Raw genomic sequence first — 13,539 nt, 5'->3', positions numbered from 1 at the left:
ATGCTTCTCTCTTGCTGCCTCTGGTGACCCTGTCTGCCTTGGGCAAGGAAAGAAACAATGTGGGCAAGGAATGGGAGGCATCCCCAGCACCAATAGAGAATAGACTAAGATATTCATGGTTAAGGGAAAATGAAAGTCAGGTGTAAGTGGAATCCCATGTAGCACTACAACCTGGGCAAGACGGGGGGTCAAAAATATGGGGACTCTTCTCAGCCACTGAATAACTATATATTTAGATACCTTTTTCCAAGCACGTAATCAACAGAGTGTCATAATATTTCATTCAAATATATTTATTTTTCTCTCTGGAGAGAGATTTTCTCAACAGAGTTGTTACTTTAAAGATCACTCTATTAAAACTGAAAATCTGGTAGGAAATCAAGGCTTTCCTTCTAAGTGCTTCAGAGAAAAAGCACACTTGCTTCATACTTCTGGATCTGTGTACCTTGGAAAGGCAGATAGTGGGGTATTCTTGTGCTTTATACTTGAAGCTCCCTGTTGTTGAAATAATTGGTATCGAAGAGCAACATGAGAAACTTTGGGCTGAAATAGTTAAGCTCACTGGAGGTCGCCTCATAGCAGTACTGTTTTTATAGTGTAGCCAGTACGATATCTTTAGTCAGAGTTCGTTTATACCTGCTGGAACTCAGTTTCTGCCTTTGGGTATCTGCCTGTCACTTTCACTTTGGATATTTGCCTACTTTAGTTCACAAGACGAGTATCTGGCCATTTAAGGATATTTAGGAGAAGGTGGTAACTTACGCCTTATCCGTAAATCGGAGCCCTTCTTCCTCCTTACTTTTTCAGTTTACCTAAATCATGGTCAGCTGTTGCAGACGTTTTTAAGAAAGAGGGTAACATGATGTACTTCTGGTAGGTTTTAGAAACCTTCATAACTCTTTTGTCTTTTCTTGCCCTCTTTCATACACATCTTGGTATCTTTGGTTCTCCTTCTCTCTCTCCCTTCTTTTTCTCATTTAGGATCTTATTGAGAAGGTTGTCATTCTGCGAAAAGCTGTACAACTCACCCAAGCCATGGACACCAATACCGTAGGAGTTCTTTTGGCTGAGAAAATGAGTCAGTATGCCAATTTGTTGGCAGCCCAAGGCAGCATTGCGGCAGCCTTGGCTTTTCTTCCTGAGAACACCAACCAGGTAATTAGAATTGACCATTTTTCTTCTTTTAATGTGTGAATAAGGTGAGTCCAGTAGGTAGCACTCAGGATTGAACATATTGCTAGGGAGAAGGTTTTAGAGCAGTTGAGCATCTATCATCTGACTATAGGTGAGTGTTACTGCAGTTATTCAAGGATCATTTAAGGTGTAACCAGACTGCATCAGAGAGATAGGATACTCTTGTAGTATGATAGATCCCTTTGTACTGAGGGGCATAGTGTTTGAGGAAAATAAATGGGGAAAGGACCAACTTTTTGTTTCTTAAGCCAAATGCTGATTCTTTGTACGAGGTTCTTTGTAGGAATCTTCTGTGTTAAAAAGCTATAAATATTTAATACTTAACAAAACATGTGGGGTTGTGGTTTTAAAATGCCACCCCAGACATAGATACTAGCGAAGAAGTTCATTTTATATACCATTCCAGTCTGATATTTTCTGGGGACTTTGGGGGTGGGCGTGGGGGGAGGCATAGGAAGAGGTAGAGAGAGAATCCTAAGCAGCCTCCATGCCCAGCGTGGAGTCTGACATGGGGCTCCAACCCATACCCCTGAGATCATGACTTGAGCCGAAATCAAGAGTCAGATGCTTAACCAGCTGAGCTACTCAGGCGCTCCAGGACAAGTATATTTTTAAAGTACTCAAAACACAATTACATTTCTAATTTAGTGTCCTTATTTGGTATCCATTAAAATGGGCTTTTTCAGTGCAGTGGAATTCAGTAAGAGACTGATTATGTAGTGATGGACATGATTGCTAGGATTTTTTTCCTGGGGGGGTTTCCAAATTCAAACTGAATATAGACAAGTAAGCATCTGATTCCAAAAGTGATACATACTGTGATGGAGGTAGTAGGGCTATGGAAGCATGGAAGAGGGCTATCTAAATTTAAGAATGGAGCGTGGATGGAAATTAGGGTGGGATTTGAGGGCCGTTTTCCACAAGTAGGATGTTTATATATAATCTGTATTGTGTGTCTGGCAGAGCATAATTTTGAGCCTTAAAGAATTTTGTTTCTGTACTTTTTATTATAAACTTTACCTTGTTTTTAATGGATTTTTTTAGTTAAGTATTTTCAGTATTTTGTCTGTTCTGTGGAATTATCAATACATTTTCTTGAGTAATTTCATTGAGTAAAATACTTACATTTGTGTTCTAGGATTGTGGAGGTATGACTAGTTGGTTTTGAACACACTTACACGTCATATCTTTCTAAATTGTTTATGAGAATATAGGTAGAATAGAAAACATAGACTTTATGATGACTTTGGCATAATAGTTTTATGCGCTTTTACTTAATAAGACTCCATTATTAAGTTGTAAGACCCTTTAAGAGTAACTTAATCTAAAACCTTTAGATCTTCTAGGCTTAGTATTAAACTCTTTATTTTTAATACCGTTTATAACTGTGTACATTTTCTATACCTTATTCTTTGTGTTTTCTTTGGGTTTTTAAAGAACATTATGTAAAAATAAATAATTTCAAAGTTGCTGTCTTCTATGTATCTCAGTAGACCCTTCAGTATTTTCTGGGGAATATGTTCTGAGACTCTGTGATATCATTATAGTATCTGGTTTTCCTCCCTGATAGACAGTAAAGTATATCTTCAAGTTTAAATGACAGCTTTAAACCTTTAAGGAATTTATAGAAATGTATGATTTTGAAAAATATAATCAGTTATTGCTGAAATATTTTAATGTTACTTTTTTGTTGTTGCTTGTCAATACCTAGAACATGTACGTGGTCAACTCACACTTGTTGTAGATCTATGTAATCATAGATCTGCGTAAGCTGCTATGAGTGTGACATCTTACTCTTTTTTTTTTTAAACATTTCATTTATTTATTTGACAGACAGAGATCACAAGTAGGCAGAGAGGCAGGCAGAGAGCAAGAGAGGAGGAAGCAGGGTCCCTGCCGAGCAGAGAGCCTGATTCAAGGCTTGATCCCAGGACCCTGAGACCATGACCTGAGCCGAAGGCAGAGGCTTTAACCCACTGAGCCACCCAGGCGCCTGACATCTTACTCTTTTAACTTATTTCCAGCATCTCTTTTTTATGAATTTTCATCTTAGATCACCATTTTCTCCCATCAGCAACTTTAGCAGTTGATTCTTTTGGGGGGCCTTTTTCCCTATAAAGAAAAAAGTTATGGTTTTTTTTTTTAACACTTTTATAATTTGTGATTACTCAACTACAAGAAAATACAGAAGAGCAGAGATGGTAAGTGACATTGATCTTACTCTCCGTGGTGGGTGTAATTCCAGACCCTGCCTCAGTTAAATTATAAGTTACACTATATATCTTGGACCTTTGGTATCAGTCTTGAGTTTCCGAATCCCATGATGGGAAACCCTCATGTGCCAGGGTCTGTTATATAGGAAATAGCTTATAAACAAGGAACGTATGCCCAATCAAGCTTACTTGAAGAAAAGCAACATGCTGCCATATAGTTGGGTGAATTCTAACAGCTGGCTTTGTTTTCTTCCATTACTTATTATAGCCAAATATCGTGCAGCTTCGTGACAGACTTTGTAAAGCACAAGGACAGCCTATACCAGGACAGGAATCACCTAAAACTCCTTATGACAGGCAGCAGCTGCCCAAGGGCAGGCCTGGACCCGTGGCCGGCCACACACAGATGCCAAGAGTTCCGGCTCAGCAATATTACCCGCATGTGAGTGATACGGTCCTGATGAAGTAGAACATCCATATATTTCTGTTCAAATTGGTGGTTTTAGTTTAGTGGATAAGAAACCTTAATCTGCTCCGATAAAACTAGACAACATATTATTTTAATAGTTTTTCTTTTTATATTCTTGGAAGTGGTATTTATGGTCTGTTTTTTATGGGGTTTTTTTTGTTTGTTTTTTAAGATTTTACTTACTTATTTGACAGAGAGAGAGAGAGATCACAAGCAGGCAGAGAGGCAGGCAGAGAGAGAGAGGGGGAAGCAGGCTCCCCGATGAGCAGAGAGCCAGATGCGGGGCTCGATCCCAGGACCCTGAGATCATGACCTGAGCTGAAGGCAGAGGCTTTAACCCACTGAGCCACCCAGGCGCCCCTGTTTTGTTTTATTTTGTTTTTTTAATGATCACTTTAATCTAGGCAAACGGATTATATTTTAAATATAAATTAATTTAAGCTCTCTGGGGAGATTTCTTCTTGTTTCTTATCACTCAAACTTCCCTTACACATGTACATGTGTTCTTGAAACTGCTACAGTTTGAGTCATCCAAAAAACTAAGTTAAGTAGTAGGAATAATTTTGGGGGTGATTTGGTTAATATTATAAAATATTCTTAGAAAAAGCACTCTTTTTTTGAGTATTGTATTCTAAATCATTATTATAAGTTTACTGTGTCTTCTGCATCAGCCCAATAAAGAGTATTCAGAGTACACTTTCTCTTTTTTAAAGATTTTATTTATTTATTTGAGAGAGAGAGAGAGCACGAGCAAGCACCAGTGGGGGAAGAGAGAGGGGGAAGCAGGCTCCCTGCTGAGCCAGGAGCCCGATGCAGGGCTCAATCCCAGAACCCCAGGATCATGACCTGAGCCGAAGGCAGATGCTTAACTGACTGAGCCCCCCAGGTGCCCCTAGAGTACACTTTTGGGTGGGGGGACAACTTGGATAGTAGAGAATGACCAAAGGTATATGAAGTTGTAGGTCACGGGGATTACTAAGATGATTAAAGATTTTTTTTTTAAGATTTTATTTATTTATTTGAGAGAGAGAGTGAGAGAGAGAGAGAGAGGATGAGAGGGAAGAAGGTGAGAGGGAGAAGCAGATTCCCTGCGGAGCCGGGAACCTGATGTGGGACTCCATCCTGGGACTCCGGGATCACGACCTGAGCCAAAGGCAGTCGCTGAACCAGCTGAGCCACCCAGGCGCCCCGTCTGTTGTACCTTTGATTAACACATTTGATTTGAACTGTTTTGTTTTTTCCTTTATTTGACGATTATTTTTTTGAGAGCTTTACTATGAGAGCCTATCTTTATTCTACCTGTTGGTATATTGGTAAACAAAACAGATTAAGTTTCCCATTCGTGGAGATTGCACTGGTTTTAGAATGTCTGTGACGTAGGTAGGACAAAGCAGGCAATGGCTAGAAAAACTGAGAGGCAGAGAGGTCAAGTGACAAGACAGAGTTTTAAGACTTAACACTTGGATTTCTTAGCATTATGTGGCTAGTTAATGGCCGACCTGGTGTTGGAACTCCCAAGCGCCTTTAGTTCGGTCACGCTCTCTCTCAGGGTGCTGAAGTGTGACACCCTTTACACTGGGAAAAGAGAGTATTTACTCTTTATGTCATTGGGTTTATCTGTCTTTCTGGTAAGATGTAAAAACACTGGAAGACTTTGGTTACCCTTTGACCTCGCAGTCTCATGCTTTCAGAAAAGAAGAACAAATTCAGTAATAAATTAAGCAGTGATTTTCTTGATTAAAGCTTATCTTACGCTGAATGAAGAGTTTTTGTGAAGGTTTATTTGACAAAAAGATTTTGATGGCTTAAAAATTTTTTTTTAAAACCTCAGGGCTCCAGGGTAAGCAGCATGGTGTAGTATAGCAAACACTGACCTGGGAATCAGGAGGCCGGATTCGGTCCTAGCAATGTCGCCAGCTAGTTGTATGGACCTCAGCAAGCCCCTTCATTTCTCAGTGAAGTGTTGGCTTTCTCTGTGGTAGAAGGTGGGGATTAGACTGGATGATCTCTAACATACTCTGTATGTTTCTAAACCTCATATGGAACTAATGTGATTTTTCTGGCTCTAATAAAATCCAGAAGGGGGAGCTTATAGCAATATGTTTACAGATCTAATAGTAGCCTGACTATGATTAATGCTTCAAAATAACTTTTTTACTCAATTACCTCCCCCACCCAATGTCGTCTTTCCTTACCTACTTACAGGAACTAGCCTTTTCCCCTTATTCTTGACATTGTTTTTATGCTTTGGTTTAGGTTTTCATATTGAGTTTTCCCCTGCCTCCCTCCCCCTGTTTTCATTGGGAATGTGTGTTTTTCCTTTAGAGTCCCCGCTACCTTGAAAGCAGTGCCTGACTAGCATGTAGTGTCTGCTGCTCTGATTTTTTGCTTCACGTCTGGCTATTATTGCCTTTTGGGTTTTTTTTTTTCTTCTTTTAACATTTTTATTTTTTATTTTCTGTGATTGGTATTTCTTTGTTCAATTCAGGTTAGAATTGCCCCTACTGTCACTACCTGGAGTAACAAAACTCCTACCGCCCTTCCCAGCCATCCACCTGCAGCCTCTCCCTCTGACACACAGGTATATCCTTCATTATTCATCTTTGAGCAGAATTCTGCTCACCCAAATATATATAGTTAAATATTCTCTAACCGCTCCTTCTCTAAGTTCCCCTCCCCCCATCTGTCTGCGTGCTTATTGCATTTTTAATGCTTTAGGATGCAAGAAGCAGTTTTAGGACAATTTGTTTATTTTCTTATCCCTCTCCTTCTTTTGTGGTTCTAAATTGACCTCAGCTAGAAAAGTATCAAGCGACGTTCTAACAGTGGTTTAAATCTCATTGCACTGAAGATTTTCTTTTTTCTTTCTTCTTTGTTTTTTGAGCATTGCAGAAATGGAAGAGAAGCGAAAGTTCCCTTGTGGCATTTATGCTTATATTTCCAAAGTGTGGAGTAGTGGGTGGCATTTAGTAGAGGTGGAAAATCCTGGTGACTTACTATGAATATCACTAACACTATTTTATGAAGTCATTAGCATCTGTCGCCATTCTTTGCATTTATTACTTTGGACCTGTTTAATCTTTAAGCCACTTAGAATGTTGCTAAGAGAATGTGTTCAAAGAAAATAGAATGCACAAAATGCAGTGTTTCTTACACAGTGAAGTTTTGTTTGTTTGTTTTAGAAAAATAAACACAGTTCCATTTCAGAGATTATAAATCCATCTGGTAAGATTCTTGGTTCCAAATGTAACCCTCCTGTGCTCGCTTCGGCAGCGCATTTACTAAAACTGGAACGAGACAGAGAGGATTAGCATGGCCCCTGCGCAAGGATGACACGCAAGCGTGACCCTCCTTTTTATCATATTCTCATTCCCTAGGGAGAAAATCCTCCACCTCCAGGTTTCATAATGCATGGAAACGCCAACCCAAATGCTGCCACAGCTCAGCTTCCCACGTCTCCGGGTCACATGCACACCCAGGTACCACCTTATCCACAGCCACAGCGTAAGTAGTGCGACCCTGAAGTCCTTGTGCAGCCCCGTGTCTTATTCTAAGGTTGAAAGATTTGCTTTGGAGCTCCAAACTCATCAAGTCAGTTTTCATAAGCAAAGAGAGAACCATTCTCTGTAGGACGTGAGAGAGAGAAACACGGTTTCCTAAGAAGCATCCTGAACCGGCATGCCAGGAAACAGCTGGTGTCAGTCCGTTCAGAACAGTCGGCTCCTGTTCCTGAGCAGCTACTGAGGACAGTGAATTGTCCCAGGATTTGGATATTTTCTAAAAAATGGAATTTGTGAAAGGATTTGGTTGCATATTCTTTTCCTTTAAGCAAGATGACACAAACCATTTTTGGAAAAATGGTTCCAAAGCACATTTGTTCTTGTTTTCCATTTGTATCATCTTTTTTAAGAAATAGACTTTTTTTTTTTTTAAGATTTTATTTTATTTAGTTGACAGAGATCACAAGTAGGCAGAGAGAGAGAGAGAGAGAGGAGGAAGCAGGCTCCCTGCTGAGCAGAGAGCCCGATGCGGGGCTCGATCCCAGAACCCTGAGATCGTGACCTGAGCCAAAGACAAAGGCTTTAACCCACTGAGCCACCCAGGAGCCCCAAGAAGTAGACTTTATTTTAGAGCAGTTTTAGATAGCACATTTGAGTGGAGAGTACAGAAGTTTCCAATATCCTCCCTGCCCCTATGCACAACCTTCTCCACTATCAATAGCCCCTAGCCCAGTGGTACATTTGTTACAGTTAATGAACCTACACTGACATGCCATTACCACCCAAAGTCCGTAGTTTACTTGAGGGTGCACTCTTGGAGTTGAACATTCTATGAATTTTCACAGATGTATAATAATGATATGTGCCCACCATTGGCTTTTGTTTTTTAGAAAACATTTGCACTTAGAAAGAAAATATCACCACTGTTTTAAAATTTAATTGACCAAAAAAATAAAAATCTCCAGGGGGGAAATTATGGGACTAAACAACTATTACAAAAGCAAGAGACCACTGCCTAGTAAGAACTAATCCTAATAAGCCTGTTCTGTGCTAAAATGGATGTTCTTAACATGGATACAGATTTGACATGACTTTTCCCTTGTGCTCTTGTCCGAATAAAGTAGGTACAGTTCTAGTAGATTCATTCCATGGGAGTTCATACCTACCCCTGGTCATGAGGAATGTGATAGTATTCTCTAATCCGGGCTCAGATCTTTGCATCAAAATGTTAGTTGGGTGCCTGGATGCTTACTAACCAACCGTGCACAGTATATGAAATACTGTATTGTCATTGTTTTGTCAGGGACCATGGAGAGTTGGCTATTAATCTGAAACTATGGCTCAGAATCACAATTTGAGTAGCTGATGATATTACGAGATGTTGGAGAAGGTTTCCGATTCATAGCAATAGTGTTCACCCTACAATTCTTATAGTGGGAGCGATGTTGAGCCACCACCAAAGTCCCCTTATTTACTGTAAGGGGAAGTGCTTTGAACATGTAATTCCGGCATGGTTCCATCTGGTGGCTGGTCGGTCGGTGTCACTGCAGTCTTTCCCCAGGGTCAGGAAAGGGTCAGTCTTGGAGTTCTTGGGTCTGATGATTCAAAGAATTTTTTTTTTTTTTTTTTAAGATCTTACTTACTTATTTGAGAGTGAGAGTGAGAGAGAGAAAGGACGAGTTGCCGGGGTGGGGCAGAGTAAGTGGGAGAAGCAGACTCCCCTCTGAGCAGGATGCCCAATGCTGGGCTCCACCCTAGGACCCTGAGATGATGACCTGAGCCAAAAGCAGATGCACAAGTGACCGAGCGACCCAGGTGCCCCTCAGAGATTTTCATAGCCAACAGCAGTCTGGAGATGGCAGGTTTCAAATACTGGATCCAGTAACTGTTAGTATCATTTAAGGATCCCCAGGGTATCAAAAGCATAACGTAGAAGTGTTAATATAGGGTTGTAGCTCATTGTTGAAAGAATGATGATGAAAATAATTTCCGTAGAATGAAATAAGTTTGGGGTTTTTTTACTGCTATCTGAATAAACTTACAACTAATTAAAATTTGTTTCTTCTCCTTGGTGTAGCTTACCAGCCAGCCCAGCAGTATTCCTTCGGAACAGGGGGGTCAGCAATGCACCGGCCCCAGCAGCCTGTCACTCCTTCCGCTGCAAATGCTTACCCTAACACCCCTTACATATCTCCCGCTTCTTCCTATCCGGGGCAGTCTCCGCTGTACGCAGCGCAGCCCCAGGCCTCTCCACCGGCCGCCAGCTCTGCTGCCGCTTTCCCTCCTCCCCCTTCCTCCGGAGCATCCTTCCAGCATGGCGGACCGGGAGCTCCGCCGTCATCTTCGGCTTTCGCGCTGCCCCCTGGAACCACAGGTACACTGCCTGCTGCCGGCGAGCTGCCTGCGTCGCAAAGAACAGGTCTGCGCTTGAAAGGGATTCGGTTTGGCTCCCTCCTTTATTTTTTCATGGACACCTGGGTGGATGGAGGGGGATCATGTCTGACTCTTTGTGAGCTGAGCGGTCCGAGGTATCGACGGAGTTTGTAGAACAGATGCTAGAACTAGTTCTAAAAGTGTGATTGTCCCGAAATGAACTTTAGTCGCTAAGTGAGAAGAGCTTCAGAACTTCAGAAGGGCAAGAGCATGTAATTGGCCCCTGAACTTAAAGTAAGTGGTAAGAAATTAATTGGCAAGATTAGTGGTCGTTGTAACTAGATTTGATTGACACTTACTGCTTTAGAGCAAAACTTTTTTTTGTTCTGTTTGCAAAAATGAGGAATCTCAATATGCTTATCTAAAGGAAAAAAGTGAGAGAGCACAGCTCTGACAGAGAGGATCTCTAAGACAGTAGAAAGTCAGCAGACAGTAGTGTAGCAATTCCTCATTAGGACAATACCACCCTCAGACATTTGGGGAATTTCAAGGATGAGATAGATACATAGGTAGATAGTCTAATAGTGTAGTCGTGCCTAAAATTTTCTAACTAAAATCATAATTTTAAATTATTTCTATGGTGAAATACATGTTTTATAAATTCTCACTTATCTCATAATTACAGCATTACATTATTTTTTATGGGTGGGTTATATTATCTGATTTTTATTTGGTTTAGTAATAGGGGTCTTAAAATCATGTGTTATAAAAAGGGACCGATGAGTCAGGGTTAAGAACCATTAACCATCCTGGTTAAGAATGCAGGCTTTGAAATTTGACTCCCTGGATATGTATCCCAGCTTCACTAACTTTCTAGTCATGTAACTTGGATAAGTTACTTAAACTGCCTCAAGCCAATGTCCTTAGAAATAATAGTACCTATTCATAAGCTTATGTAGATTACTGAATGCACTAATACATTAAGACATTTGGGGATAGTGACTGTAAAATTTGCTGTGATTACACAGAAGCTGACTCAGAATTAGAGCTCTGTGCCTGTTGGTATTTGACGGTAATTTCCCTTTTAGATTATCTAACTGATGTTGAAATAGAGGGGCAGAGAGATGAATGAATCTTGCTTTGCTTCTAATACTGAAGTTGCTCCCGGGGAGTCCACTAGATATATTTTTTCTTTTAAGCAGTAGCTGTAATTACTGAAAACACTTTTCATAAATAGGATCTGTTGAGGAAGTATTCTTTTCTAACAACGTCTTATGGGTCCAGAATTATATTCCTGTCTCCTCTCTTCTCTAATATATAAAATAAAGTCCAAAGTACCAGAAATCGCTCACAGACACACAAAGTATCTGTATCACCCTTTACTACACAAATAAAATTTCTGTAACTGTTACTATAAATAGTTAAATAGGTGGATATTTTAGGAAGCTGAAATTCAGTTACAGAGTCAAAAAATTACCTTCTAAAACCTCAGTGAGTAAAGACAGTATCCATTCTGATCCAGGAGTTCTGTTGGATTTCCAGAAAATCCCTGCTTAAAAGTGGTGCGGGGAAATAGGGAGATGAATTATCATTTATTGAGTATACATTGAATATACACCCTCATTTACCACCTACTGTCTTATTTAATTCTCAGAGCCATGAGAAACAGAAATATATATATATATTTAATTGGCATGAGGAAGCTTGGTCTCCTAGGAGTTAAACTCATGGTTGCTTGGTGAGAGTGAGTTGAGATACCAGTCCAGGTCCCTCAGTCTTCCGAGCCTGAGTTCATTCTTCACCAGATGGTCTAGTCCTGACAAAAGTGAGAAGTAGTCAATTATCAGTGTTGGAATTACGGAATCATACAGCAGCACTGTTTTAGGCATTTGTTACTTCAGCATCTAAGTTAAATATTTGCATGGGTATTTTTTTCTCCTTAAGCAGAAGTGTATTTGGCCTTAGGATAGTGTTTGCTTCTATATACAAAGTAGCGGGATCTTCTAACCTGGCTGGGAAACCGTGACTAACCGGGAGAAGCACAGGCATTTCTCAGCATTCAGCATGTACCGAGCCAGCTGCTTTGTTACCCTCTTGCATGTTAATAGTCCCCTATCTTTTAACTAATAGTTATAGCTTGACCATATTTTGTTTTTTTATTTGCTAAAAATTTTATTTATGATATGTAAATAATTGTGACTCTAAATTTTATCTTTTTCCTTATGTGTCTTGTGATCATATCATGGTTCTCTGTAAGACTTGGAAATTGCATTTATCCAGTGGATAATTCCTGACAGACATTAGGATTTGCAAGGCCTATAACTATTAATGAACCACAAAACTATATGCCTGAGGCTCAGAGAAACTGAAACTAACATTGCAATCATCAGAACATTCATTCAGTAAATTCTTTTTTTTAATTAACATATAATGTATTATTAGCGCCAGGGGTACAGGTCTGTGAATTGCCAGGTTTGCACATTTCACAGCACTCATCATAGCACATACCCTCCCCAATGTCCATAACCCCACCACCCTCTCCCGTCCCCCCTCCCCCCAGCAACTCTCAGTCTGTTTTTTGAGATTGAGTCTTTTATGGTTTGTCTCCCTCCCGATCCCATCTTCTTTCATTTTTTCTTTTCCTACCTCCCCCCAACACCCACCCCCCGCCTTGCATCTCCACTTCCTCATATCAAAGAGATCATATGATAGTTGTCTTTCTTCGATTGACTCACTTCGCTAAGCATGATATCCTCTAGTTCCATCCACATCATCACAAACGGCAAGATTTTGTTTCTCTTGATGGCTGCATAGTATTCCATTGTGTGTGTGTGTGTGTATATACCACATCTTCTTTATCCATTCTTCTGTTGGTGGACATCTAGGTTCTTTCCGTAGTTTGGCTGTTGCGGACATTGCTGCTATAAACATTCGGGTGCACATGCCCCTTCAGATCACTACATTTGTATCGTTAGGGTAAATACCCAGTAGCGCAATTGCTGGGTCGTAGGGTAGCTCAATTTTCAACTTTTTGAGGAACCTCCATGCTGTTTTCCAGAGTGGCTGCACCACCAACAGTGGTGCATTCCCACCAACAGTGTAGGAGGGTTCGCCTTTCTCCGCATCGTCGCCAACAACTGTCATTTCCTGACTTGTTAATTTTAGCCATTCTGACTGGTGTGAGGTGGTATCGCTTTGTGGTTTTGATTTGTATTTCCCTGATGCCGAGTGATGTGGAGCACTTTTTCATGTGTCTGTTGGCCATCTGGATGTCGTCTTTGCAGAAATGTCTGTTCATGTCCTCTGCCCATTTCTTGATCGGATCATTTGTTCTTTGGGTGTTGAGCTTGATAAATTCTTTATAGATGTTGGATACTAGCCCTTCATCTGATATGTCGTTTGCAAATATCTTCTCCCATTCTGTCAGTTGTCTTTTGGTTTTCTTAACTGTTTCCTTTGCTGTGCAAAAGCTTTTGATCTTGATGAAATCCCAATAGTTCATTTTTGCCCTTGCTTCTGTTGCCTTTGGCGATGTTCCTAGGAAGAAGTTGCTGCGGCTGAGGTCGAAGAGGTTGCTGCCTGTGTTCTCCTCAAGGATTTTGTTGGATTCCTTTCTCACATTGAGGTCCTTCATCCATTTTGAGTCTATTTTCGTGTGTGGTGTAAGGAAATGGTCCAGTTTCATTTTTCTGCATGGGGCTGTCCAATTTTCCCAACACCATTTGTTGAAGAGGCTGTCTTTTTTCCATTGGACATTCTTTCCTGCTTTGTTGAAGATTAGTTGACCATA

The 13,539-nt window shown here is 40.5% G+C and overlaps 1 protein-coding gene across 16 annotated transcripts in view; it reads left to right on the top strand.

Moving 5' to 3' along the window:
- The window catches only part of SEC31A (SEC31 homolog A, COPII coat complex component), a 79,714-nt gene that overhangs the window by 45,146 nt on the left and 21,029 nt on the right, over nucleotides 1–13,539 (top strand). For 5 of the 16 annotated variants that reach the window (XM_080796423.1, XM_080796420.1, XM_080796418.1 and 2 more), the window contains 5 exons: nucleotides 982–1,155; nucleotides 3,676–3,849; nucleotides 6,365–6,457; nucleotides 7,254–7,380; nucleotides 9,454–9,795. In XM_080796423.1, the coding sequence (XP_080652549.1) occupies nucleotides 982–1,155; nucleotides 3,676–3,849; nucleotides 6,365–6,457; nucleotides 7,254–7,380; nucleotides 9,454–9,795 (910 nt within the window). The remainder of the gene's footprint in view (nucleotides 1–981; nucleotides 1,156–3,675; nucleotides 3,850–6,364; nucleotides 6,458–7,253; nucleotides 7,381–9,453; nucleotides 9,796–13,539) is intronic. The other 11 variants (XM_080796413.1, XM_080796411.1, XM_080796424.1 and 8 more) reach the window with 4 other exon arrangements.

Source organism: Martes martes (genome assembly GCF_963455335.1).
Source record: "Martes martes genome assembly, chromosome: 2".
NCBI classification, from domain to species: domain Eukaryota; kingdom Metazoa; phylum Chordata; class Mammalia; order Carnivora; family Mustelidae; genus Martes; species Martes martes.
The sequence above is the reverse complement of the archived record's forward strand: the minus strand, read 5'-3'. Positions and strand labels throughout refer to the sequence as shown.